Raw genomic sequence first — 27142 nt, 5'->3', positions numbered from 1 at the left:
AACCAAGCTCACGCAAACCACCCCACCAACTCCCTCAGTGTCAATTTCCTCCTTCCCCAGGAATGCCAATAGTCCTGCAGGCCATGTCACTGGCAATTCTGACGAGTCCTCTCCTGCCTGGGATTCCTCCGATGCATCCTTGCGTGTAACGCCTACTGCTGCTGGCGCTGCTGTTGTTGCCGCTGGGAGTCGATGGTCATCCCAGAGGGGAAGTCGTAAGCCCACTTGTACTACTTCCAGTAAGCAATTGACTGTTCAACAGTCCTTTGCGAGGAAGATGAAATATCACAGCAGTCATCCTACTGCAAAGCGGATAACTGAGGCCTTGACAACTATGTTGGTGTTAGACGTGCGTCCGGTATCCGCCGTTAGTTCACAGGGAACTAGACAATTTATTGAGGCAGTGTGCCCCCGTTACCAAATACCATCTAGGTTCCACTTCTCTAGGCAGGCGATACCGAGAATGTACACGGACGTCAGAAAAAGACTCACCAGTGTCCTAAAAAATGCAGTTGTACCCAATGTCCACTTAACCACGGACATGTGGACAAGTGGAGCAGGGCAGGGTCAGGACTATATGACTGTGACAGCCCACTGGGTAGATGTATGGACTCCCGCCGCAAGAACAGCAGCGGCGGCACCAGTAGCAGCATCTCGCAAACGCCAACTCTTTCCTAGGCAGGCTACGCTTTGTATCACCGCTTTCCAGAATACGCACACAGCTGAAAACCTCTTACGGCAACTGAGGAAGATCATCGCGGAATGGCTTACCCCAATTGGACTCTCCTGTGGATTTGTGGCATCGGACAACGCCAGCAATATTGTGTGTGCATTAAATATGGGCAAATTCCAGCACGTCCCATGTTTTGCACATACCTTGAATTTGGTGGTGCAGAATTTTTTAAAAAACGACAGGGGCGTGCAAGAGATGCTGTCGGTGGCCAGAAGAATTGCGGGACACTTTCGGCGTACAGGCACCACGTACAGAAGACTGGAGCACCACCAAAAACTACTGAACCTGCCCTGCCATCATCTGAAGCAAGAAGTGGTAACGAGGTGGAATTCAACCCTCTATATGCTTCAGAGGTTGGAGGAGCAGCAAAAGGCCATTCAAGCCTATACAATTGAGCACGATATAGGAGGTGGAATGCACCTGTCTCAAGTGCAGTGGAGAATGATTTCAACGTTGTGCAAGGTTCTGATGCCCTTTGAACTTGCCACACGTGAAGTCAGTTCAGACACTGCCAGCCTGAGTCAGGTCATTCCCCTCATCAGGCTTTTGCAGAAGAAGCTGGAGGCATTGAAGAAGGAGCTAAAAGGGAGCGATTCCGCTAGGCATGTGGGACTTGTGGATGCAGCCCTTAATTCGCTTAACAAGGATTCACGGGTGGTCAATCTGTTGAAATCAGAGCACTACATTTTGGCCACCGTGCTCGATCCTAGATTTAAAGCCTACCTTGGATCTCTCTTTCCGGCAGACACAAGTCTGCTGGGGTTGAAAGACCTGCTGGTGACAAAATTGTCAAGTCAAGCGGAACGCGACCTGTCAACATCTCCTCCTTCACATTCTCCCGCAACTGGGGGTGCGAGGAAAAGGCTCAGAATTCCGAGCCCACCCGCTGGCGGTGATGCAGGGCAGTCTGGAGCGACTGCTGATGCTGACATCTGGTCCGGACTGAAGGACCTGACAACGATTACGGACATGTCGTCTACTGTCACTGCATATGATTCTCTCAACATTGATAGAATGGTGGAGGATTATATGAGTGACCGCATCCAAGTAGGCACGTCACACAGTCCGTACTTATACTGGCAGGAAAAAGAGGCAATTTGGAGGCCCTTGCACAAACTGGCTTTATTCTACCTAAGTTGCCCTCCCACAAGTGTGTACTCCGAAAGAGTGTTTAGTGCCGCCGCTCACCTTGTCAGCAATCGGCGTACGAGGTTACATCCAGAAAATGTGGAGAAGATGATGTTCATTAAAATGAATTATAATCAATTCCTCCGCGGAGACATTGACCAGCAGCAATTGCCTCCACAAAGTACACAGGGAGCTGAGATGGTGGATTCCAGTGGGGACGAATTGATAATCTGTGAGGAGGGGGATGTACACGGTGATATATCGGAGGGTGAAGATGAGGTGGACATCTTGCCTCTGTAGAGCCAGTTTGTGCAAGGAGAGATTAATTGCTTCTTTTTTGGGGGGGGTCCAAACCAACCCGTCATATCAGTCACAGTCGTGTGGCAGACCCTGTCACTGAAATGATGGGTTGGTTAAAGTGTGCATGTCCTGTTTTGTTTATACAACATAAGGGTGGGTGGGAGGGCCCAAGGACAATTCCATCTTGCACCTCTTTTTTCTTTTCTTTTTCTTTGCATCATGTGCTGATTGGGGAGGGTTTTTTGGAAGGGACATCCTGCGTGACACTGCAGTGCCACTCCTAGATGGGCCCGGTGTTTGTGTCGGCCACTAGGGTCGCTAATCTTACTCACACAGTCAGCTACCTCATTGCGCCTCTTTTTTTCTTTGCGTCATGTGCTGTTTGGGGAGGGTTTTTTGGAAGGGACATCCTGCGTGACACTGCAGTGCCACTCCTAGATGGGCCCGGTGTTTGTGTCGGCCACTAGGGTCGCTAATCTTACTCACACAGCTACCTCATTGCGCCTCTTTTTTTCTTTGCGTCATGTGCTGTTTGGGGAGGGTTTTTTGGAAGGGACATCCTGCGTGACACTGCAGTGCCACTCCTAGATGGGCCCGGTGTTTGTGTCGGCCACTAGGGTCGCTAATCTTACTCACACAGCTACCTCATTGCGCCTCTTTTTTTCTTTGCGTCATGTGCTGTTTGGGGAGGGTTTTTTGGAAGGGCCATCCTGCGTGACACTGCAGTGCCACTCCTAGATGGGCCCGGTGTTTGTGTCGGCCACTAGGGTCGCTAATCTTACTCACACAGCTACCTCATTGCGCCTCTTTTTTTCTTTGCGTCATGTGCTGTTTGGGGAGGGTTTTTTGGAAGGGACATCCTGCGTGACACTGCAGTGCCACTCCTAGATGGGCCCGGTGTTTGTGTCGGCCACTAGGGTCGCTTATCTTACTCACACAGCGACCTCGGTGCAAATTTTAGGACTAAAAATAATATTGTGAGGTGTGAGGTATTCAGAATAGACTGAAAATGAGTGTAAATTATGGTTTTTGAGGTTAATAATACTTTGGGATCAAAATGACCCCCAAATTCTATGATTTAAGCTGTTTTTTAGTGTTTTTTGAAAAAAACACCCGAATCCAAAACACACCCGAATCCGACAAAAAAAATTCGGTGAGGTTTTGCCAAAACGCGTTCGAACCCAAAACACGGCCGCGGAACCGAACCCAAAACCAAAACACAAAACCCGAAAAATTTCAGGCGCTCATCTCTAATTTTTCCAGGCTTGCTTAAACATGTCATCTAGTTCTGTAGAATCAGGGAAAGTGACACTGAGTTTTTCTATGCTAAGAAAAGTGACTGCGGTGCTGCAGCGTCTTCTAAAGGGATTTTTAACACATACCTAATAGCCAGTATGAGGGGCTCAATACCCTGTGTAGAAGCTGAATCCTCAGTAATAGGATCGAATTCCTCCCCCTCCGCCTGTACCTCTTCCTCAGAATCTGAGAGTAAATCAGGCAGCCCATGTTTATGTGGCCCTGAACTAGGGAGGGGGTTTATTATCTGCCTTTGCAGCTAGGTCTGCAACAGCCTGCTGCAGCTGTTGTGTCTTCTAAGTATTAGCAGTGAGCTCAGATGACATATCTGCCATCATAGTTTTTATGGAACCGAGCCAGGATGGCACCTGACCCTCCCCCCAGCCTCCTCACTAACCAGGGAGAACTGACTGCATTGTTCACATAATAGGGAACCATCCGTAGGGGGAGAGAATCTGGTGTGACATACACTGCATAATATTTGACCATGTTTACAGTAGACAACACACACACACACACACACACACACACACACACACACACACACACACACACGTATTGCAATAGCAAGCCTGCCTTACTGTATGTGAGGAGGAGACACAGAATGAGAGAGGGACAGCACACCCAAGCTTGTCAGGCTAAGTGAGACTGCAAAACAAATGGCTACAAACCAGCAGCTTCTGTCTGGTAGCGCAGGGCTACATACATATATTCTTTCCTAAGTGAGACTGCAAGCTGTATCTTTACAGATATCACAGTGAAACACCGGAATTATTGTCCTTTTCAGGACACTATATAGTGTACAATAGTGGCTCTCCCCCATTTACACCCCTGTACCAGTTTCCTGAGTATCTGGAAGAGCTGTGTGTCCTTGCTGCTGCAGATGGAAGCAGAGGAAGGCTCCAAAACGCTGCTGGTTCCGCTCTGAGGAAGCTCCGCCCCCTGTAATGGAGCTATGTAGTTATTTATACTGGCAATGTCTCCAAAACAGTGTAAAACATCACATAAATGCTAGTTTTCACTACCGCTGCCAGTGTACACAGGGGGGCTATAGCGGATCCCCCCAGGGAGGGTTCCGTATGCCACCCCTGCATTGCGCCGTACCGTTGATTCTAACGTTGGTGGGCTGGCTTTTGACATCACACACCCGCCCAGCATTTGCTCAGCCACGCTTGCGTTTTCTCCAGCACGCCTGCGTTTTTCCAAACACTCCCTGAAAATGGTCAGTTGACACCCAGAAACGCCCTCTTTCTGTCAATCACCTTGCGGCCGTCTGTGCGATTGAAATCGTCGCTAGAACCAGTGCAAAACCACAATGGACTTCATACCCGTATGATGCGCGTGCGCATTGCGGTGCCTATGCATGCGCAGATTAGCTGTTTTTTCCACTGATCGCTGCGCAGCGAACAACGGCAGCTAGCGATCAACTCGGAATGACCCCCAATATTAAATACTAAGCACAAATGCGGAATAACCTTGGCACTAGGTTAAAGAATCTCAGGCACAAAAAAACTAACAAATAAAATAGACAAAAATCCAAGTGCCTGTGTTATTGTCTTCCTGTGCCTAGTAACCTCAAATAGCAGCAAAGTGGCAGTAACCGTGTAAGACCACACTACAGACGCAAATGAACTTCTACTTAAACAAAGAAACAAGAGTACCTCCCCCAACATGACAGCTCAAAAATAGAAAGAATAAGCCCCATACCACATTTATATGATTACCTCCAACATTGTCTCCTCCTTCAGCAATATCATAAAGTAAGTTCAAGTGGAAACACAGTGCAAAACGTTCACACACAGATACAATTTATTAAACATATAAGAACATCTCATACATTTAAAAAGAAAATAACCTGCTTATCTAAACATAATCTGACTTATCACCGAAGCATCAGTCAGTCTCAGATACGCTATCCCAGAGGTGTCACCCAATGCTTTTCATTTTGACAGGTATGCTGACAGTATGATGTCATCAAAGGTAGACTGTTATAAGTGATGTTATGTTATACCTGTATAGAGAATTAGGAACGGTACACTTACTGCACAAATAGAATGGGAGAGAAAATAAAATCATCTGCATGTAGTGCAGAAGTACATTTCACCATTTCTTCCTGGCATACTCAATGGGTTCTCGATAAAGATTGCTTACTAAGTACTGCACTCAAAAAAAAAAAAATCAAACTAAAACAGTGCATATCAATCAAACTAAAAAAAGTGCATAAAATTTTAAAAATGGAACTCAAAAAATATATAGCCATGAGAGGTCTGTAATTATTTGTGACACTGTGATCCTACAACTGCAAAAAAAGATCTTACTGGTTAAGATTTGGGGGTATATATATATAACGTTTTACTAATTATGTAAAAGTAGTTGGGGGGAAGGGGGATAGTTTTTATCATTGTTAAAAAAAATATTTGTGCCCAAGATTGCCAATATAATTGCCATAATCTAAAATATATTTAATCACTATGTGACCAAATGTATATCCTGTCCAAAAAAGACATTAGCAATTTGGCTTTGATCAACTTAACAATAAAAATGTTATTTCAAGTGAAACTATAGCATTTCCAAAACATACAAAATTAGCCTAATCATGAAGAGACGAAAATCCTCTTGTCACTATGTTGTTCAGAAATACATTAAGATAATGAAAAAAATATTAATACAGATCTCCCAGAAGTGTGTCACTCTCTTTTTATTCGCTTTTACATTAGCGCAGAATAAAAAGGTCAGGAGGAAAAGCTTATTACATGAATGACATTATCTGTCCATCATCGCATTACACTCCCGCCCACAAAACATTATGATTACAAATTTGCAGAGACACAGAACATTCAATTTATTTGCATTTACAATTAAGTGTGAGACCAGAAACACCCTTTTACTGTGAAGTCCTTAATTAATTTAGAATGTTATTCTGCGGATCAGATTATTAAAATTGTAGAGAATTGGGCCTAAAAGAAAATGTGTGTTAGAATAAATGAATATCAATTATACATGCCTATGCTAGATGAGGTCTAAATCTTGAACCGTAAACGGAAAAGCTATTGAATAAAATGCAACATTCACAAATAAAAAATGCTCTCACTATGTGGACAGACAATTAGTCCTTGCTAATATAGTAAATTCCTTCCTACAGTATTCAGTCTGAGAAGGCCTGGACAGGCAGTGATTCTACAGTTGTTGTAAAACTACAAGCCCCAGCATGCTTTGCCAGATGGCTGTAAGCGATAGGTCGCTCAGGTCTGAGTTAAAGCTGCATAATACAAATGGAAGTGCAAGTATGAAGTACTGCATGCTAAGAAAAAAATACTCCCCCCACAATCGGTATCCAGACTACACTAAAAAGGTCTACAGTCAATAGGTCTACCACTAATGGTAGACATGCATTGGGTCGACATGACATGAGTTTTTTTAATAAAAAAAAAAAAAATGTACAAAAAACTTTATAATAATTTACCATCCACGTGGACTACGATTGGGAATAGTAACCTTGTCCGAAGCTCGCGAGCCATGCGTGGCCACGTGGAGCTTGTTTGTGGCAGAAAGGTGACAAAACACCTCCCCCCTCAATAACAAAAAATACTGCATCTACCTTTTTTGTGTCGACCACTTCCATGTCGACCTTTTGACCCTGTCAGCATTTCCTACGGTTTACCTATTCTATGTCGCCCTTTTGACCCTGTTGACCTAATGCATGTCTACCATTAGTGGTAGACCTATTGACTCTAGACCTTTTTAGTGTAGATCTAATAATCCACACCCAACAATCCTACTGTATATATTTCTCAATAGAATAAGGAACATTTTATACAGTATAATGCAATAAGTTTTTCGTTTTCCAAACAGTGCAAGGCATTATAGAATTAGGCTGCAATGAAGATTTAGCTGCATCCGAAGATAAAAAGTAATAGTTAAACAAATCACACATAAAAAAAATGAATAGTAGAAAAAAAAAGTCATATTTAAATGATCAATTTTGGCCGCAGAGTTTTTCATTCCTCATTGGTAAATAGGTTAGGACTGAGGTATTGAAAGGCAAGATGGAGCATATACTTTCACAGTTTCATCCCACGCACAGTCTGCTACCTGTAAAATACAATGAATAGAAGAACCTTTTAGTAAAATAGAAAGTATGAGACAATGAACAGGTTAACAAATTACCAAAGAGATCAATCTAACTGCAAGCCAATGAGTACTTATTTGCAGCGAGCATAAATAAAAAATGTTTACAGACGGAAGGCACACTTGTAAGTATACTTGAGTCTAAAGCTGGGCATATGCTATACAATTATCTGGCAGATCATCTGCCAGATCCGGCTGGTTGGAATAAATGGATCAGAGCAAACGACAATCGAACATTTGCTCCTAAACACTGGAAAATGGACAAAAACGGTTCAAATTGTTTAAGTCACGGATTTAGCCAATTTGAACGACAGGAATAGGGGGACGCAGTATTCAGCAGCACTTTGCCGCATGTCCTGTGTTAAAAAATACCACCGTAACCAAAATGTGGAACATTCATACCTGCCAAAACAGCATGAATGGTTCTGTCTGACAAAGACTCTGGGTTAAAAATAATAGCCTGTGAGAATCTAGAAGTGAGAGACTCTGTGAGAATGTCTGTATTTTTAAAGCGCCATACATTTACAAGTTTGCCTTACATTTAGTTATTTACATTTATTACATTTAGGCCTTTAAATTGTCACCACTAGATATTACTTTCATGTATGAAATGCAAATCACAAACAAGAAATCCATGATTTGTAATGTGTCAAACCAGCATAACAAATAATACTTAATTAGTACAACAAGATGTGGAAAGAGCTGTATAATAAAGTATGCAGTATGTCTAAGCAATATCTTCTATGCAGATAAAAAGACTTGTTAAGCACAAACCATGTTCAAGTAAATTCCTAAATTCTAGTGTACACAGTTTTAAAATGTCAATGCATTGATGCGTCATTAAAGAGTTCTCAGTGTATGAATACAGCGGCTGATAAGAAATCCTCCTCCACTGAAATGTGGATACATAGAGACTAGGAATACTGTAATTAACTAGTGGATCAATTCATTTATCTACTAAGATTACCAGCCTAACAGAACATGAAACTGAGTCACTAGGAATGAAGTTAAATTGATAATTGACTTCTCTTGTGTCACAATACTTCTGTTGATGGAGATTCTATTCAACTCACAAATTACAATACAGTGTATTGACAATATAGGGCCTACTGTATATTCCTTTGTGCCATTGTCTTATCACCTAATTGGTGCCCACTGTTCATACAAAAGCCCTATTATAACCTACATACAAAACAATGATCCACTGGGACAAAAATGTTTACCTTTAAAAACAGAAGAAAATAAAACACATTAAAACACTAGGTTATTGGCCAACCTCAATTAGGTTATTTTACTGACATGAGTCAATAGTATCACTTATTGTATATTGAAAATGTTACCTACTGAAATATAAACACTTGCTGGGGAATTCAATTGCAGGTGGGAAATTCATTTTTCCTGCAACTGCGGGGTTTTGCTATTAAATTGTAGGACAGAATATAAGATGCAGTGATTTCTATAGAAGTATGAGCCCTATATACAGAAGTATTTCTATAGCAGCAGTATGTGAGGTGTCTGTGACTGTGTGTGTGTGCGTATGTGTGTGTGTACATGTGACCCCCATGTGAATATCATCCCCCCGGAGGCACAGCTGGGAGAACTACATCTGCCCGCAGCCCCCTACCTGATGCAAAGATGGAAGGGAGACCACCGGAGAGGTGAGTACCTATTTATTTTATTTTTTTCATCTTTGAAAACCCTGCAACCATTTTATTTTTTTAAATTTGATATTTGAGAAATCGGGATCTCTCATACCCGGCACAATTTAAAATTGGGTGCAAGATCCGCAAGTTTTTTTACCTTGATAAACTTTGCCCCCAGCTGAATTCCCCCCTTGGAGTCACTTGTGCCCTGAACTAAATTTAATTAATCTTGCTTTAGGTATTTTAATTTTAAGATGAATCAAGACATTTTAGTAGTGATGAAGTGTCACCCCACCTGTCAGTATTAAATATTGGAGAGCCACAATGTAGACATGAGAAAGACAATGGGGTATATGCAATTGCGGTCGAATTCGCGGCAATTATCGCCGTTTTTTAATTCGACCAAATTCGCCAGGTGAATCCCGGCAGGTGCCTGCCGGGATTCACCATATTCAATGAAAAACGGATTCGCCAGAATCGCGGGCGAAAATCGGCCGATTTGGCGGATTTTGCCGCGATTTTAAAAAACGGGAAAAAAACGTGAAAAACCCGAAAAAAAAATGGCGTGGGGTCCCCCCTCCAAAGCATAACCAGCCTCGGGCTCTTTGAGCTGGTCCTGGTTCTAAAAATGCAGGGGAAAAATTGGCCAGGGATCCCCCGTATTTTTAAAACCAGCACCGGGCTCTGCGCCTGATGCTGGTGCCAAAAATACGGGGGACAAAAAGAGTAGGGGTCCCCCGTATTTTTAACACCAGCATCGGGCTCCACTAGCTGGACAGATAATGCCACAGCCGGGGGTCACTTTTATGCCGTGCCCTGCGGCCGTGGCATCAAATATCCAACTAGTCACCCCTGGCCGGGGTACCCTGGGGGAGTGGGGACCCCTTCAATCAAGGGGTCCCCCCCCCCCAGCCACCCAAGGGCCAGGGGTGAAGCCCGAGGCTGTCCCCCCCCATCCAATGGGCTGCGGATGGGGGGGCTGATAGCCTTTGTGATAATAAAAAGATATTGTTTTTTCCATTAGTACTACAAGTCCCAGCAAGCCTCCCCCGCAAGCTGGTACTTGGAGAACCACAAGTACCAGCATGCGGGAGAAAAACGGGCCCGCTGGTACCTGTAGTACTACTGGAAAAAAAATACCCAAATAAAAACAGGACACAGACACCGTGACTTGTACAACTTTATTACATACTGCCGACACACACATACTTACCTATGTTGACACGCCGACTGCCACGGTCGCCGACGATCCGAGGGTACCTGTGAAAAAATTATACTCACCTTCCAGCGTCCAGAGGTACATCCACGTCCAGAGGTAAATCCACGTTCTAGGCAAAAAAACAAACCGAACACCGATCCATACCGGACTAGAAAGGGGTCCAATGTTTTCACATCAGACCCCTTTCTCCCGAATGCCGGGACATCACGTGACTCCTGTCACTGACGTCCCTTCAGCCAATCAGGAAGCGCTACTTCCGTGGCGCTCACCTGATTGGCTGTCCGCTGTCTGTACTGTGACAGCGCATCGCAAAGCCGCTCCATTACTTTCAATGGTGGGAACTTTGCGGGTAGCGGTGGGGTCACCCGCCGGTCAGCCGCTGACCGGCGGGTGACCTCACCGCTAGCCGCTAAGTTCCCACCATTGAATATAATGGAGGGAGCTGTGCGATGCGCTGTCACAGTGCAGACAGCGCTCAGCCAATCAGGTGAGCGCAACGAAGTTGCGCTTCCTGATTGGCTTAGAGACCTGTCAGTGACAGCTGTCACTGACAGGTCTCATTCGTGGAAAGGTGTCCCATGTGTCAGCATGGGACCCCTTTCAGTCCGTTTTTGGTGCGGGTATTTGCGTTTTCTTATTTTGCCAAGTCCGTGGATTTATCTCTGGACCATGGTTGAGGTGAGTATTTTGAACTTTTCTTTACAGGTATCCGTGGATTCTACATGGAGAAGAGGACCGATGTCGGCGTGTGAACATAGGTAAGTATGTGTGTGTCGACGTATGAAATAAAGTTTTACTGTCGACGGTGTGTGTGTCCTGTTTTTATTTGGGTATTTTTTTCCCAGTAGTACTACAGGTACCAGCGGGCCCGCTTTTCTCCCGCATGCTGGTACTTGTGGTTCTCCAAGTACCAGCTTGCGGGGGAGGCTTGCTGGGACTTGTAGTACTATTGGAAAAAACAATATCTTTTTATTATCACAAAGGCTATCAGCCCCCCCATCCGCAGCCCATTGGATGGGGGGGGACAGCCTCGGGCTTCACCCCTGGCCCTTGGGTGGCTGGGGGGGGGGGACCCCTTGATTGAAGGGGTCCCCACTCCCCCAGGGTACCCCGGCCAGGGATGACTAGTTGGATATTTGATGCCACGGCCGCAGGGCACGGCATAAAAGTGACCCCCGGCTGTGGCATTATCTGTCCAGCTAGTGGAGCCCGATGCTGGTGTTAAAAATACGGGGGACCCCTACTCTTTTTGTCCCCCGTATTTTTGGCACCAGCACCAGGCGCAGAGCCCGGTGCTGGTTTTAAAAATACGGGGGATCCCCTGTCAATTTTTTCCCCGCATTTTTAGAACCAGGACCAGCTCAATGAGCCCGAGGCTGGTTATGCTTTGGAGGGGGGACCCCACGCCATTTTTTTTTATGATTTTACCCTTCCAGCATAAAAAAAAAAATAAAAAAAAAAAATAATATTTTAAAAAATATATAAATAATATTTGTGCCTCCCAAAAAAAAAAAAAAAGTACCTAATCCCTTCTAATATAAATAGATCTGCTATTCCCAAAAAAAAAAACACCAAAAAAAACATGTTTAAATTTTTTTTATTTGTTTTCACCCTCCAAAGTGTGGCGGATTGAAAATGACGAATTTGCTGTCTAAAAGCACTGCTGTCGAATTTCAAAACTTGAATTGAATATGCTTTGGTCGAATTGCAGCACTTGTATCATTGCAGAAAAGTCGAATTTGCAAAAATTCGAATTTCAAAAAGTCGAATTTTGAAAGTCCGTTTTTTGGTCGGAAAGCACTGGATTGCATAGGGGAATTTTTTTTTTTGGTCGAAAATGACCCGAAATTCGACAATTTCGGGAATTCGACCACAATTGCATATACCCCAATATGTTCATAATGTAGTTGCACTTACATTCAATTGCATTTACAACTACCCAAGAACTTTTATGTGGCTGTCTCATTATTATACACGTAGAAATGGACTAACCCGTCCAGGCGCTCCTGTACCATGAGGCATATCCAATTAGCTAAGGGTGTGGAGCACACTGTTCTTTTTGGGGAAAAATAATCTAAAGATTCCAGTATGAATAAACGTAGGCATTTTGTAGGAGTTTTACCAGAAGAGTTTAATATGCTAAGTGGATCATTTTTGTTACCTGTCATTGTAAGAGTTGTTACCCACAGGATTGAAAAACAATGTCATTTATAAGTGTCGACAAAACTTTGCAGACTGTGGTGACTACATATTCACGCAGAAAAATAAAAGCATAATTTGATTTATTTACTAGAAAATAATGAAAAACTTTCCTTACTTTGTGCTGTCCCTATAAATAAATTATATGTGATATAAACATAGTATTTGGATACGGGATGCCTGTAAACCCTCTTGCAAACAATGCACCTTCTCCTATCCATAATCTAGAACTCTCATTCCCTTTACTATATATACAGGAATGTGAGGTGGATGTGCAGGAAATATATCATGAGATGATCAAGGTGTAGCATATGACCAGAAATGTAAATCCAAACTTTCTTTCTCAATCAGCTTGTACAAAAGGAAATATATACTGGTTGAGTATCCCTTATCCAAAATGCTTGGGACCAGAGGTATTTTGGATATCGGATTTTTCCGTATTTTGGAATAATTAGATACCATAATGAGATATCATGGTGATGGGACCTAAATCTAAGCACAGAATGCATTTATGTTACATATACACCTTATACACACAGCCTGAAGGTCATCTTAGCCAATATTTTTTATAACTTTATGCATTAAACAAAGTGTGTCTACATTCACACAATTCATTTATGTTTCATATACACCTTATATACACAGCCTGAAGGTCATTTAATACAATATTATTAATAACTTTGTGTATTAAACAAAGTTCGGGTACATTGAGCCATCAAAAAACAAAGATTTCACTATCTTACTCTCACTCAAAAAAGTCTGTATTTCGGAATATTCCTTATTTCGGAATATTTGGATATGGGATACTCAACCTGTGTGTGTATATATATATATATATATATATATATATATACTGCTCAAAAAAATAAAGGGAACACTAAAATAACACATCCTAGATCTGAATGAATTAAATATTCTTATTAAATACTTTGTTCTTTACATAGTTGAATGTGCTGACAACAAAATCACACAAAAATTATCAATGGAAATCAAATTTATTAATCCATAGAGGTCTGGATTTGGAGTCACACTCAAAATGAAAGTGGAAAAACACACTACAGGCTGATCCAACTTTGATGTAATGTCCTTAAAACAAGTCAAAATGAGGCTCAGTAGTGTGTGTGGCCTCCACGTGCCTGTATGACCTCCCTACAATGCCTGGGCATGCTCCTGATGAGGTGGCGGATGGTCTCCTGAGGGATCTCCTCCCAGACCTGGACTAAAGCATCTGCCAACTCCTGGACAGTCTGTGGTGCAACGTGGCGTTGGTGGATGGAGCGAGACATGATGTCCCAGATGTGCTCAATTGGATTCAGGTCTGGGGAACGGGCGGGCCAGTCCATAGCATCAATGCCTTCGTCTTGCAGGAACTGCTGACACACTCCAGCCACATGAGGTCTAGCATTGTCTTGCATTAGGAGGAAACCAGGGCCAACCGCACCAGCATATGGTCTCACAAGGGGTCTGAGGATCTCATCTCGGTACCTAATGGCAGTCAGGCTACCTCTGGCGAGCACATGGAGGGCTGTGCGGCCCCCCAAAGAAATGCCACCCCATACCATTACTGACCCACTGCCAAATCGGTCATGCTGGAGGATGTTGCAGGCAGCAGAATGTTCTCCTTGGCGTCTCCAGACTCTGTCATGTCTGTCACATGTGCTCAGTGAGAACCTGCTTTCATGTGTGAAGAGCACAGGGCGCCAGTGGCGAATTTGCCAATCTTGGTGTTCTCTGGCAAATGCCAAATGTCCTGCACGGTGTTGGGTTGTAAGCACAATCCCCACCTGTGGACGTTGGGCCCTCATACCATCCTCATGGAGTCTGTTTCTGATCATTTGAGTAGACAGATGCACATTTGTGGCTTGCTGGAGGTCATTTTGCAGGGCTCTGGCAGTGCTCCTCCTGTTCCTCCTTGCACAAAGGCGGAGGTAGCGGTCTTGTTGCTGGGTTGTTGCCCTCCTACGGCCTCCTCCACGTCTCCTGATGTACTGGCCTGTCTCCTGGTAGCACCTCCATGCTCTGGACACTATGCTGACAGACACAGCAAACCTTCTTGCCACAGCTCGCATTGATGTGCCATCCTGGATGAGCTGCACTACCTGAGCCACTTGTGTGGGTTGTAGACTCCGTCTCATGCTACCACTAGAGTGAAAGCACCGCGTTTTCAAAAGTGACCAAAACATCAGCCAGAAAGCATAGTAGCTGAGAAGTGGTCTGTGGTCACCACCTGCAGAACAACTCCTTTATTGGGGGTGTCTTGCTAATTGCCTATAATTCCCACCTGTTGCCATTTGCACAACAGCATGTGAAATTGATTGTCAATGAGTGTTGCTTTCCAAGTGGACAGTTTGATTTCACAGAAGTGTGATTGACTTGGAGTTACATTGTGTTGTTCAAGTGTTCCCTTTATTTTTTTGAGCAGTGTATATATAATAAGAATTTACTTACCGATAATTCTATTTCTCGGAGTCCGTAGTGGATGCTGGGGTTCCTGAAAGGACCATGGGGAATAGCGGCTCCGCAGGAGACAGGGCACAAAAAAGTAAAGCTTTTACCAGATCAGGTGGTGTGCACTGGCTCCTCCCCCTATGACCCTCCTCCAGACTCCAGTTAGGTACTGTGCCCGGACGAGCGTACACAATAAGGGAGGCAATTTGAATCCCGGGTAAGACTCATACCAGCCACACCAATCACACCGTACAACTTGTGATCTAAACCCAGTTAACAGTATGATAACAGAAAGAGCCTCTTAAAGATGGCTCCTTAACAATATAACCCGAATTTGTTAACAATAACTATGTACAGTATTGCAGATAATCCGCACTTGGGATGGGCGCCCAGCATCCACTACGGACTCCGAGAAATAGAATTATCGGTAAGTAAATTCTTATTTTCTCTATCGTCCTAAGTGGATGCTGGGGTTCCTGAAAGGACCATGGGGATTATACCAAAGCTCCCAAACGGGCGGGAGAGTGCGGATGACTCTGCAGCACCGAATGAGAGAATTCCAAGTCCTCTTTTGCCAGGGTATCAAATTTGTAGAATTTTACAAACGTGTTTTCCCCCGACCACGTAGCTGCTCGGCAGAATTGTAATGCCGAGACCCCTCGGGCAGCCGCCCAAGATGAGCCCACCTTCCTTGTGGAATGGGCCTTAACAGATTTAGGCTGTGGCAGGCCTGCCACAGAATGAGCAAGTTGAATTGTGTTACAAATCCAACGAGCAATCGTCTGCTTAGAAGCAGGGGCACCCAACTTGTTGGGTGCATATAGTATCAACAGCGAGTCAGATTTTCTGACTTCAGCCGTCCTTGAAATGTATATTTTTAAGGCTCTGACAACGTCCAACAACTTGGAGTCCTCCAAGTCGCCAGTGGCCGCAGGCACCACAATAGGTTGGTTCAGGTGAAACGCTGATACCACCTTAGGGAGAAAATGCGGACGAGTCCTCAGTTCTGCCCTATCCGAATGGAAGATTAGATAAGGGCTTTTATAAGATAAAGCCGCCAATTCAGATACTCTCCTGGCGGAAGCCAGGGCCAGTAACATAGTCACTTTCCATGTGAGATATTTAAAATCCACCTTTTTCAATGGTTCAAACCAATGGGATTTGAGGAAATCTAAAACTACATTTAGATCCCACGGTGCCACCGGAGGCACCACAGGAGGCTGTATATGCAGTACTCCTTTAACAAAAGTCTGTACCTCAGGAACTGAGGCCAATTCTTTTTGGAAGAATATTGACAGGGCCGAAATTTGAACCTTAATAGATCTCAATTTGAGACCCCTAGACAATCCTGATTGTAGGAAATGTAGGAAACGACCCAGTTGAAATTCCTCCGTCGGAACACTCCGATCCTCGCACCACGCGACATATTTTCGCCAAATGCGGTGATAATGTTTCGCGGTGACTTCCTTCCTTGCCTTAATCAAGGTAGGAATGACTTCTTCTGGAATGCCTTTCCCTTTTAGGATCTGGCGTTCAACCGCCATGCCGTCAAACGCAGCCGCGGTAAGTCTTGAAAGAGACAGGGACCCTGTTGTAGCAGGTCCCTTATCAGAAGTAGAGGGCACGGGTCGTCCGTGACCAACTCTTGAAGTTCCGGGTACCAAGTCCTTCTTGGCCAATCCGGAGCCACTAGTATTTCTTACTCCTCCTCACCGTATAATCTTCAATACCTTTGGTATGAGAGGCAGAGGAGGAAACACATATACTGATTTGTACACCCAAGGTGTTACCAGTGCGTCCACAGCTATTGCCTGTGGATCTCTTGACCTGGCGCAATACTTGTCCAGTTTCTTGTTGAGGCGAGACGCCATCATGTCTACCATTGGTCTTTCCCAACAGTTTATTAGCATGTGGAAGACTTCTGGATGAAGACCCCCCTCTCCCGGGTGTATATCGTGTCTGCTGAGGAAGTCTGCTTCCCAGTTGTCCACGCCCGGGAAGAACACTGCTGACAGTGCTATTACGTGATTCTCCGCCCAGCGAAGAATCTTGGCAGCTTCTGCCATTGCACTCCTGCTTCTTGTGCCGCCCTGTCTGTTTACATGGGCGACCGCCGTGATGTTGTCCGACTGAATCAACACCGGTTTTCCTTGCAGGAGTGGTTCCGCCTGGCTTAGAGCATTTTAGATTGCTCTTAGTACCAGAATGTTTATGTGAATAGACTTTTCCAGGTTCGTCCATACCCCCTGGAAGTTTCTTCCTTGTGTGACTGCTCCCCAACCTCTCAGGCTGGCGTCCGTGGTCACCAGGATCAAATCCTGTATGCCGAATCTGCGGCCCTCCAATAGATGAGCCTTTTGCAACCACCACAGAAGATATACCCTTGTCCTTGGCGACAGGGTTATTCGCAGGTGCATCTGAGGATGCGACCCTGACCATTTGTCCAACAGATCCCTTTGGAAAATTCTTGCATGGAATCTGCCGAATGGAATTGCTTCGTAAAAAGCCACCATTTTTCCCAGGACTCTTGTGCATTGATGTACAGACACCTTTCCTGGTTTTAGGAGGTTCCTGACAGGTCGGATAACTCCTTGGCTTTTTCCTCGGGAAGAAAAACCTTTTTCTGAACCGTGTCCAGAATCATCCCTAGGAACAGCAGACGTATCGTCGGAAAACAGCTGCGATTCTTGGAATATTTAGAATCCAGTCGTGCCGTCGAAGAACTACTTTAGATAGTGCTCTTCCGACCTCCAACTGTTCTCTGGAACTTGCCCTTTTTAGGTCGTGCAAGTAAGGGATAATTTAGATGCCTTTTTTCTTTGAAGAAACATCTTTTCGGCCATTACCTTGGTAAAAAGGCCCGGGGTGCCGTGGATAATTCAAACGGCATCGTCTGAAACTGATATTGACAGTTCTGTACCACGAACCAGAGGTACCCTTGATGAGAAGGACAAATTTTGGACATGGAGGTAATCCTTGATGTCCAGGGACACCATATAGTCCCCTTTTTTCCGGTTCGCTATCACTGCTCTGAGTGACTTTATCTCGATTTGAACCTTTTATGTAAGTGTTCAAAACATTTTAGATTTAGACTATGTGTCACCAAGCCGTCTGGCTTCAGTACCACAATATAGTGTGGAAAAATAATACCCTTTTCCTTGTCGTAGGAGGGGTACTTTGATTATCACCTGCTGGATATACAGCTTGTGAATTGTTTCCAATGCTGCCTCCCTGTCGGAGGGAGCCGTTGGTAAAGCAGACTTCAGGAAGCTGCGAGGAGAAGATGTCTCGACTCTCCAATCTTTACCCCTGGGATAATACTCGTACGATCTAGGGGTCAACTTGCGAGTGATCCCACTGCGCCCTGAGACTCTTGAGACTACCCCCCCACCTTGAGTCCGCTTGCACGGCCCCAGCGTCATGCTGAGGACTTGGCAGACGCGGTGGAGGGCTTCTTTTCCTGGGAAAGGGCTGCCTGCTGCAGTCTACTTCCCTTACCTCTATGTCTGGGCAGATATGACTGGCCTTTTGCCTGCATGCCCTCATGGGAAAGGAAAGATTGAGGCTGAAAAGACGGTGTCTTTTTTAGCTGAGATGTAACTTGGGGTAAAAAAGGTTGGATTTCCCAGCTGTTGCTGTGGTCCCCAGGTCCGATGGACCGACCCCCAAATAACTCCTTCCCTTTATACAGCAATACTTCCATCTGCCGTATGGGATCTGTATCACCTGACCACTGTCGTGTCCCTGACATCTTCTGGGAGATATGGACAACGCACTTATCTTGATGCCAGAGAGCAAATATCCCTCTGTGCATCTCACATACATATATATAGAATGCATCCTATTAAATGCTCTACATGAATAAAATATTTTCAGTCAGGGAATCCGACCAAGCCAACCCAGCACTGCATCTCCAGGCTGATGGCGATCGCTGGTCGCAGTATAACCACCGTATGTGTGTATATACTTTTTAGGATATTTTTCCAGCTTCCTATCAGCTGGCTCCTTGAGGGCGGCCGTATCTGGAGACGGTAACGCCACTTGATAAGCGTGTGAGCGCCTTATCACCCTAAGGGGTGTTTTCCTAATTTCTGGCGGGAAAGGGTATAACGCCAATATTTGCTATCGGGGTAACCCTACGCATCATCACACACTTCATTTTATTTTATCTGATTCAGGAAAAACTACAGGTAGTTTTTTCACTCCCACATAATACCCTTTCTTGTGGTACTTGTAGTATCAGAAACACGTAACACCTCCTTCATTGCCCTTAACGTGTGGCCCTAATGAGAAATACGTTTGTTTATTCACCGTCGACACTGTATTCAGTGTCCGTGTCTGTGTCTGTGTCGACCGACTGAGGTAAATGGGCGTTTTTAAAACCCCTGACGGTGTTTCTGAGACGCCTGGACCGGTCCTAATAGATTGTCGGCCGTCTCATGTCGTCAACCGACCTTGCAGCGTGTTGACATTCTCACGTAATTCTCTAAATAAGCCATCCATTCCGGTGTCGACTCCCTAGAGAGTGACATCACCATTACAGGCAATTTCTCCGCCTCCTCACCAACATCGTCCTCATACATGTCGACACACACGTACCGACACACAGCACACACACCGGGAATGCTCTGACAGAGGACAGGACCCACTAGCCCTTTGGGGAGACAGAGGGAGAGTCTGCCAGCACACACCAAAAACGCTATAATTATATAGGGACAACCTTATATAAGTGTTTCTCCCTTATAGCATCTTTTATATATATACAATATCGCCAAAATCAGTGCCCCCCCTCTCTGTTTTAACCCTGTTTCTGTAGTGCAGTGCAGGGGAGAGCCTGGGAGCCTTCTCTCCAGCTTTTCTGTGAGAGAAAATGGCGCTGTGTGCTGAGGAGATAGGCCCCGCCCCTTTTTCGGCGGCCTCGTCTCCCGCTATTTTTGAAGTTAGGCAGGGGTTAAATATCTCCATATAGCCTCTGTGGGCTATATGTGAGGTATTTTTTTGCCTCTAATAAGGTTTTTATTTGCCTCTCAGAGCGCCCCCCCCAGCGCTCTGCACCCTCAGTGACTGTTGTGTGAAGTGTGCTGAGAGGAAAATGGCGCACAGCTGCAGTGCTGTGCGCTACCTTTATGAAGACTCAGGAGTCTTCAGCCGCCGATTTTGGACCTCTTCTCTCTTCAGCGTCTGCAAGGGGGCCGGCGGCGCGGCTCCGGTGACCATCCAGGCTGTACCTGTGATCGTCCCTCTGGAGCTAGTGTCCAGTAGCCAAGCAGCAAATCCACTCTGCACGCAGGTGAGTTCACTACTTCTCCCCTAAGTCCCTCGTTGCAGTGATCCTGTTGCCAGCAGGACTCACTGTAAAGTAAAAAACCTAAGCTAAACTTTCTCTAAGCAGCTCTTTAGGAGAGCCACCTAGATTGCACCCTTCTCGTTCGGGCACAAAATCTAACTGGAGTCTGGAGGAGGGTCATAGGGGGAGGAGCCAGTGCACACCACCTGATCTGGTAAAAGCTTTACTTTTTTGTGCCCTGTCTCCTGCGGAGCCGCTATTCCCCATGGTCCTTTCAGGAACCCCAGCATCCACTTAGGACGATAGAGAAATATATATATATATATATATATATATATATATATATATATATATATATGTGTATGAATGAATTCTCTTTGTTACAAAGCCAATAAATGTTCTGAGGTAGCCAAGCGCTTACGTAATGGCCTGATTGATTACAAGAATCATGCTCTTGCACCACTGCATTTTAAAACATCACAAATTCAATGTATTCTTCTTCCACTTTGTAAAGAGTCACGGGGTGATAGTACCTCAGTCAGCAAATGTGTGTTAAATGAAGCAAGAAAAAGGTATACTGTAAACAGAGATAATGCACTTGCATTAATGTAACAAGTAGCACCTAATTTGGAGGAATCATCTGCCTGATCTAGATGAACTGTTTAATGTTCTCTAGATTGTACAACACTGAAGATTTTACTGTGACAGCTCTGGGAAACAGTATGAGGAAGCAGGAAAAATAAGATTTTACTTACCGATAAATCTATTTCTCGTAGTCCGTAGTGGATGCTGGGGACTCCGTCAGGACCATGGGGATTAGCGGCTCCGCAGGAGACAGGGCACAAAAATAAAGCTTTAGGATCAGGTGGTGTGCACTGGCTCCTCCCCCTATGACCCTCCTCCAAGCATCAGTTAGGATACTGTGCCCGGACGAGCGTACACAATAAGGAAGGATTTTGAATCCCGGGTAAGACTCATACCAGCCACACCAATCACACCGTACAACTTGTGATCTGAACCCAGTTAACAGTATGACAATGTAGGAGCCTCTGAACAGACGGCTCACAACAAGAACAACCCGATTTTTTTGTAACAATAACTATGTACAAGTATTGCAGACAATCCGCACTTGGGATGGGCGCCCAGCATCCACTACGGACTACGAGAAATAGATTTATCGGTAAGTAAAATCTTATTTTCTCTAACGTCCTAGTGGATGCTGGGGACTCCGTCAGGACCATGGGGATTATACCAAAGCTCCCAAACGGGCGGGAGAGTGCGGATGACTCTGCAGCACCGAATGAGAGAACTCCAGGTCCTCTTTAGCCAGGGTATCAAATTTGTAGAATTTTATAAACGTGTTCTCCCCCGACCACGTAGCTGCTCGGCAGAGTTGTAATGCCGAGACCCCTCGGGCAGCCGCCCAGGATGAGCCCACCTTCCTTGTGGAATGGGCCTTGACAGATTTAGGCTGTGGCAGGCCTGCCACAGAATGTGCAAGTTGAATTGTGCTACAAATCCAACGAGCAATCATCTGCTTAGAAGCAGGAGCACCCAGCTTGTTGGGTGCATACAGTATAAACAGCGAGTCAGATTTTCTGACTCCAGCCGTCCTTGAAATATATATTTCCAATGCCCTGACAACGTCCAGCAACTTGGAATCCTCCAAGTCGCTAGTAGCCGCAGGCACCACAATAGGCTGGTTCAGGTGAAAAGCTGACACCACCTTAGGCAGAAAATGAGGACGCGTCCGCAGTTCTGCCCTGTCCGAATGGAAAATCAGATATGGGCTTTTATACGATAAAGCCGCCAATTCTGACACTCTCCTGGCTGAAGCCAGGGCCAGTAGCATGGTTACTTTCCATGTAAGATATTTCAAATCCGCCGATTTGAGTGGCTCAAACCAATGGGATTTGAGAAAATCCAAAACTACATTAAGGTCCCACGGAGCCACTGGGGGCACAACCGGGGGCTGTATATGTAGTACTCCTTTTACAAAAGTCTGGACTTCAGGAACTGAAGCCAATTCTTTCTGGAAGAAAATCGACAGGGCCGAAATTTGAACCTTAATGGACCCCAACTTGAGGCCCATAGACAATCCTGTTTGCAGGAAATGTAGGAATCGACCCAATTGAAATTCCTCCGTGGGGGCCTTCCTGGCCTCACACCACGCAACATATTTTCTCCAAATGCGGTGATAATGTTGTGCAGTCACCTCCTTCCTGGCTTTAACCAGTGTAGGAATGACCTCTTCTGGAATGCCTTTTTCCCTTAGAATTCGGCGTTCAACCGCCACGCCGTCAAACGCAGCCGCGGTAAGTCTTGGAATAGACACGGTCCCTGCTGAATCAGGTCCCGTCTTAGAGGTAGAGGCCACGGATTTTCCGTGAGCATCTCCTGAAGTTCCGGGTACCAAGTTCTTCTTGGCCAATCCGGAGCCACGAGTATCGTTCTTACTCCCCCTTGCCGTATAATTCTCAGTACTTTGGGTATGAGAGGCAGAGGAGGAAACACATACACTGACTGGAACACCCACGGTGTTACCAGAGCGTCCACAGCTATTGCCTGAGGGTCTCTTGACCTGGCGCAATACCTGTCCAGTTTTTTGTTGAGGCGAGACGCCATCATATCCACCTTTGGTTTTTCCCAACGGTTCACAATCATGTGGAAGACTTCTGGATGAAGTCCCCACTCTCCCGGGTGTAGCTCGTGTCTGCTGAGGAAGTCTGCTTCCCAGTTGTCCACTCCCGGAATGAACACTGCTGACAGTGCTATCACATGATCTTCCGCCCAGCGAAGAATCCTTGCAGCTTCTGCCATTGCTCTCCTGCTTCTTGTGCCGCCCTGTCTGTTTACGTGGGCGACTGCCGTGATGTTGTCCGACTGGATCAACACCGGCTGACCCTGAAGCAGGGGTTTTGCCAGGCTTAGAGCATTGTAAATCGCTCTTAGCTCCAGTATATTTATGTGAAGAGACATCTCCAGGCTTGACCATACTCCCTGGAAGTTTCTTCCCTGTGTGACCGCTCCCCAGCCTCTCAGACTGGCATCCGTGGTCACCAGGACCCAGTCCTGTATGCCGAATCTGCGGCCTTCTAACAGATGAGCACTCTGCAACCACCACAGAAGAGACACCCTTGTCCGTGGCGATAAGGTTATCCGCTGATGCATCTGCAGATGCGATCCGGACCATTTGTCCAGCAGATCCCACTGAAAAGTTTGTGCGTGGAATCTGCCGAATGGGATTGCTTCGTAAGAAGCCACCATCTTTCCCAGGACTCTTGTGCATTGATGCACAGACACTTTTCCTGGTTTTAGGAGGTTCCTGACAAGTTCGGATAACTCCTTGGCTTTCTCCTCCGGAAGAAACACCTTTTTCTGAACCGTGTCCAGAATCATTCCCAGGAACAGCAGACGTGTTGTCGGGGTCAACTGAGATTTTGGAAAATTCAGAATCCACCCGTGTTGTTGCAGCACTACTTGGGTTAGTGCTACTCCGTCCTCCAGCTGTTCTCTGGACCTTGCCCTTATCAGGAGATCGTCCAAGTAAGGGATAATTAATACGCCTCTTCTTCGCAGAAGAATCATCATTTCGGCCATTAACTTGGTAAAGACCCGAGGTGCCGTGGACAATCCAAACGGCAGCGTCTGAAACTGATAATGACAGTTTTGCACCACGAACCTGAGGTACCCTTGATGTGAAGGGCAAATTGGGACATGCAGGTAAGCATCTTTTATGTCCAGGGACACCATAAAGTCCCCTTCTTCCAGATTCGCTATCACTGCTCTGAGTGATTCCATCTTGAACTTGAATTTTTGTATGTACAGGTTCAAAGATTTCAGATTAAGAATAGGTCTTACCGAGCCGTCCGGCTTCGGTACCACAAATAGCGTGGAGTAATACCCCTTTTCCTGTTGTAGGAGGGGTACCTTGACTATCACCTGCTGAGAAAACAGCTTGTGAATGGCTTCCAATACCGTCGCCCTGTCTGAGGGAGACGTTGGCAAAGCAGACTTTAGGAACCGGCGAGGGGGAGACTTCTCGAATTCCAACCTGTAACCCTGAGATACTACCTGCAGGATCCAGGGGTCCACCTGTGAGCAAGCCCACTGCGCGCTGAAATTCTTGAGTCGACCCCCCACCGTTCCTGAGTCCGCTTGTAAAGCCCCAGCGTCATGCTGAGGGCTTTGCAGAACCCGCGGAGGGCTTCTGTTCCTGGGAAGGAGCTGCTTGCTGCCCTCTCTTACCCTTTCCTCTGCCTCGGGGCAGATATGACTGTCCTTTTGCCCGCTTCTTATAGGACCGAAAGGACTGCGGCTGAAAAGACGGTGTCTTTTTCTGTTGGGAGGGGGTCTGAGGTAAAAAGGTGGATTTCCCGCAGTTGCCGTGGCCACCAAATCCGATAGACCGACGCCAAATAATTCCTCCCCTTTATACGGCAATACTTCCATATGCCGTTTGGAATCCGCATCACCTGACCACTGTCGTGTCCATAAACTTCTTCTGGCAGATATGGACATCGCACTTACTCTCGATGCCAGAGTGCAAATATCCCTCTGAGCATCTCGCATATAAAGAAAAGCATCCTTTAATTGCTCTAAAGTCTGTAAAATACTGTCCCTATCCAGGGTATCAATATTTTCAGTCAGGGAATCCGACCAGACCACCCCAGCACTGCACATCCAGGCAGAGGCGATGGCTGGTCGCAGTATAACACCAGTATGTGTGTATATACTTTTTAGGGTAGTTTCCAGCCTCCTATCAGCTGGATCCTTGAGGGCGGCCGTATCAGGAGACGGTAACGCCACTTGTTTTGATAAGCGTGTGAGCGCCTTATCCACCTTAGGGGGTGTTTCCCAGCGCGCCCTAACCTCTGGCGGGAAAGGGTATAATGCCAATAACTTTTTTGAAATTAGCACTTTTCTATCTGGGTTAACCCACGCTTCATCACATACATCATTCAATTCCTCTGATTCAGGAAAAACTACAGGTAGTTTTTTCACCCCCCACATAATACCCCTTTTTGTGGTACTTGTAGTATCAGAGATATGCAAAGCTTCCTTCATTGCCGTGATCATATAACGTGTGGCCCTACCGGAAAATACGTTTGTTTCTTCACCGTCGACACTAGATTCAGTGTCCGTGTCTGTGTCGACCGACTGAGGTAAAGGGCGTTTTACAGCCCCTGACGGTGTCTGAGACGCCTGGGCAGGTACTAACTGGTTTTCCGGCTGTCTCATGTCGTCAACTGATTTTTGAAATGTGCTGACATTATCACGTAATTCCATAAACAAAGCCATCCATTCCGGTGTCGACTCCCTGGGGGGTGACATCACCATTACCGGCAATTGCTCTGCCTTCACACCAACATCGTCCTCATACATGTCGACACACACGTACCGACACACAGCAGACACACAGGGAATGCTCTATTGAAGACAGGACCCCACTAGCCCTTTGGGGAGACAGAGGGAGAGTTTGCCAGCACACACCCAAGCGCTATAATATATATGGGAACAACCCTATATAAGTGTTGTATCCTTATAGCAGCTTAAATATAGTAATATCGCCAAAAAAAGTGCCCCCCCTCTCTGTTTTACCCTGTTTCTGTAGTGCAGTGCAGGGGAGAGTCCTGGGAGCCTTCCTCACAGCGGAGCTGAGCAGGAAAATGGCGCTGTGTGCTGAGGAGAATAAGCCCCGCCCCCTATTTCGGAGGGCTCTTCTCCGGAGTTTGTGAGATCTGGCAGGGGTTAAATACATCCATATAGCCTCAAGGGCTATATGTGATGTATTTTTTAGCCATAAAAAGGTATTATACATTGCTGCCCAGGGCGCCCCCCCCAGCGCCCTGCACCCTCCGTGACCGCTGTGTGAAGTGTGCTGACAACAATGGCGCACAGCTGCAGTGCTGTGCGCTACCTCAGGAAGACTGAAAAGTCTTCTGCCGCCTGCTTCTGGACCTCTTCCATCTTCGGCATCTGCAAGGGGGGTCGGCGGCGCGGCTCCGGGACCGGACTCCATGGCTGGGCCTGTGTTCGATCCCTCTGGAGCTAATGGTGTCCAGTAGCCTAAGAAGCCAATCCATCCTGCACGCAGGTGAGTTGACTTCTCTCCCCTAAGTCCCTCGATGCAGTGAGCCTGTTGCCAGCAGGACTCACTGAAAATAAAAAACCTAAAAACTTTTTCTAAGCAGCTCTTTAGGAGAGCCACCTAGATTGCACCCTGCTCGGACGGGCACAAAAACCTAACTGAGGCTTGGAGGAGGGTCATAGGGGGAGGAGCCAGTGCACACCACCTGATCCTAAAGCTTTATTTTTGTGCCCTGTCTCCTGACGGAGTCCCCAGCATCCACTAGGACGTTAGAGAAAGACTATTACAACAAAGCCTCTAGTAGCTGATTATCACTTAAACTCCTGTACTATTTAAAGGAAGTGGCAGATTTAGCGGGGGGCGATTAGGGCGAACGCCCCCCCCCCCCCTACACATACTGGCACTGGGATGGATGGCCGGGTTCCGACACGGTGCCGGACTGGAGAGCGGTGCAGCACGGCGGGGGAAGGGGAGACAGAGCGGAAGAGTGACAGTGTAGGCGTGCACACGAGGGGTGCCTGGGGCACACAGGCATTCCCCCGCACACACGCCTTCTGCTGCCGCCGATTCCCGTCTCTTCTTGACGCTGAAGAAAGGAGAGCGCTGCGCGCGCCTCTCCTGCCCACCATGTCCCCGTCTCCAGCAGTCATTTTAAATGTCTGTGGCTGTC

At 46.1% G+C, this 27142-nt stretch overlaps 1 protein-coding gene across 2 annotated transcripts in view; it reads right to left on the bottom strand.

Moving 5' to 3' along the window:
* Window positions 1-5248: 5248 nt before the first annotated feature.
* The window catches only part of PEX7 (peroxisomal biogenesis factor 7), a 697365-nt gene continuing 675471 nt past the window's right edge, over window positions 5249-27142 (bottom strand). For both annotated transcript variants that reach the window (XM_063917410.1, XM_063917409.1), the window contains one exon: window positions 5249-7549. In XM_063917410.1, coding sequence (XP_063773480.1) covers window positions 7478-7549 — 72 coding nt within the window. In that variant the 3' untranslated portion in view covers window positions 5249-7477. The remainder of the gene's footprint in view (window positions 7550-27142) is intronic.

Source organism: Pseudophryne corroboree, chromosome 4, assembly GCF_028390025.1.
Source record: "Pseudophryne corroboree isolate aPseCor3 chromosome 4, aPseCor3.hap2, whole genome shotgun sequence".
NCBI classification, from domain to species: domain Eukaryota; kingdom Metazoa; phylum Chordata; class Amphibia; order Anura; family Myobatrachidae; genus Pseudophryne; species Pseudophryne corroboree.
This window is presented reverse-complemented; position numbering and strand designations above follow the sequence as displayed.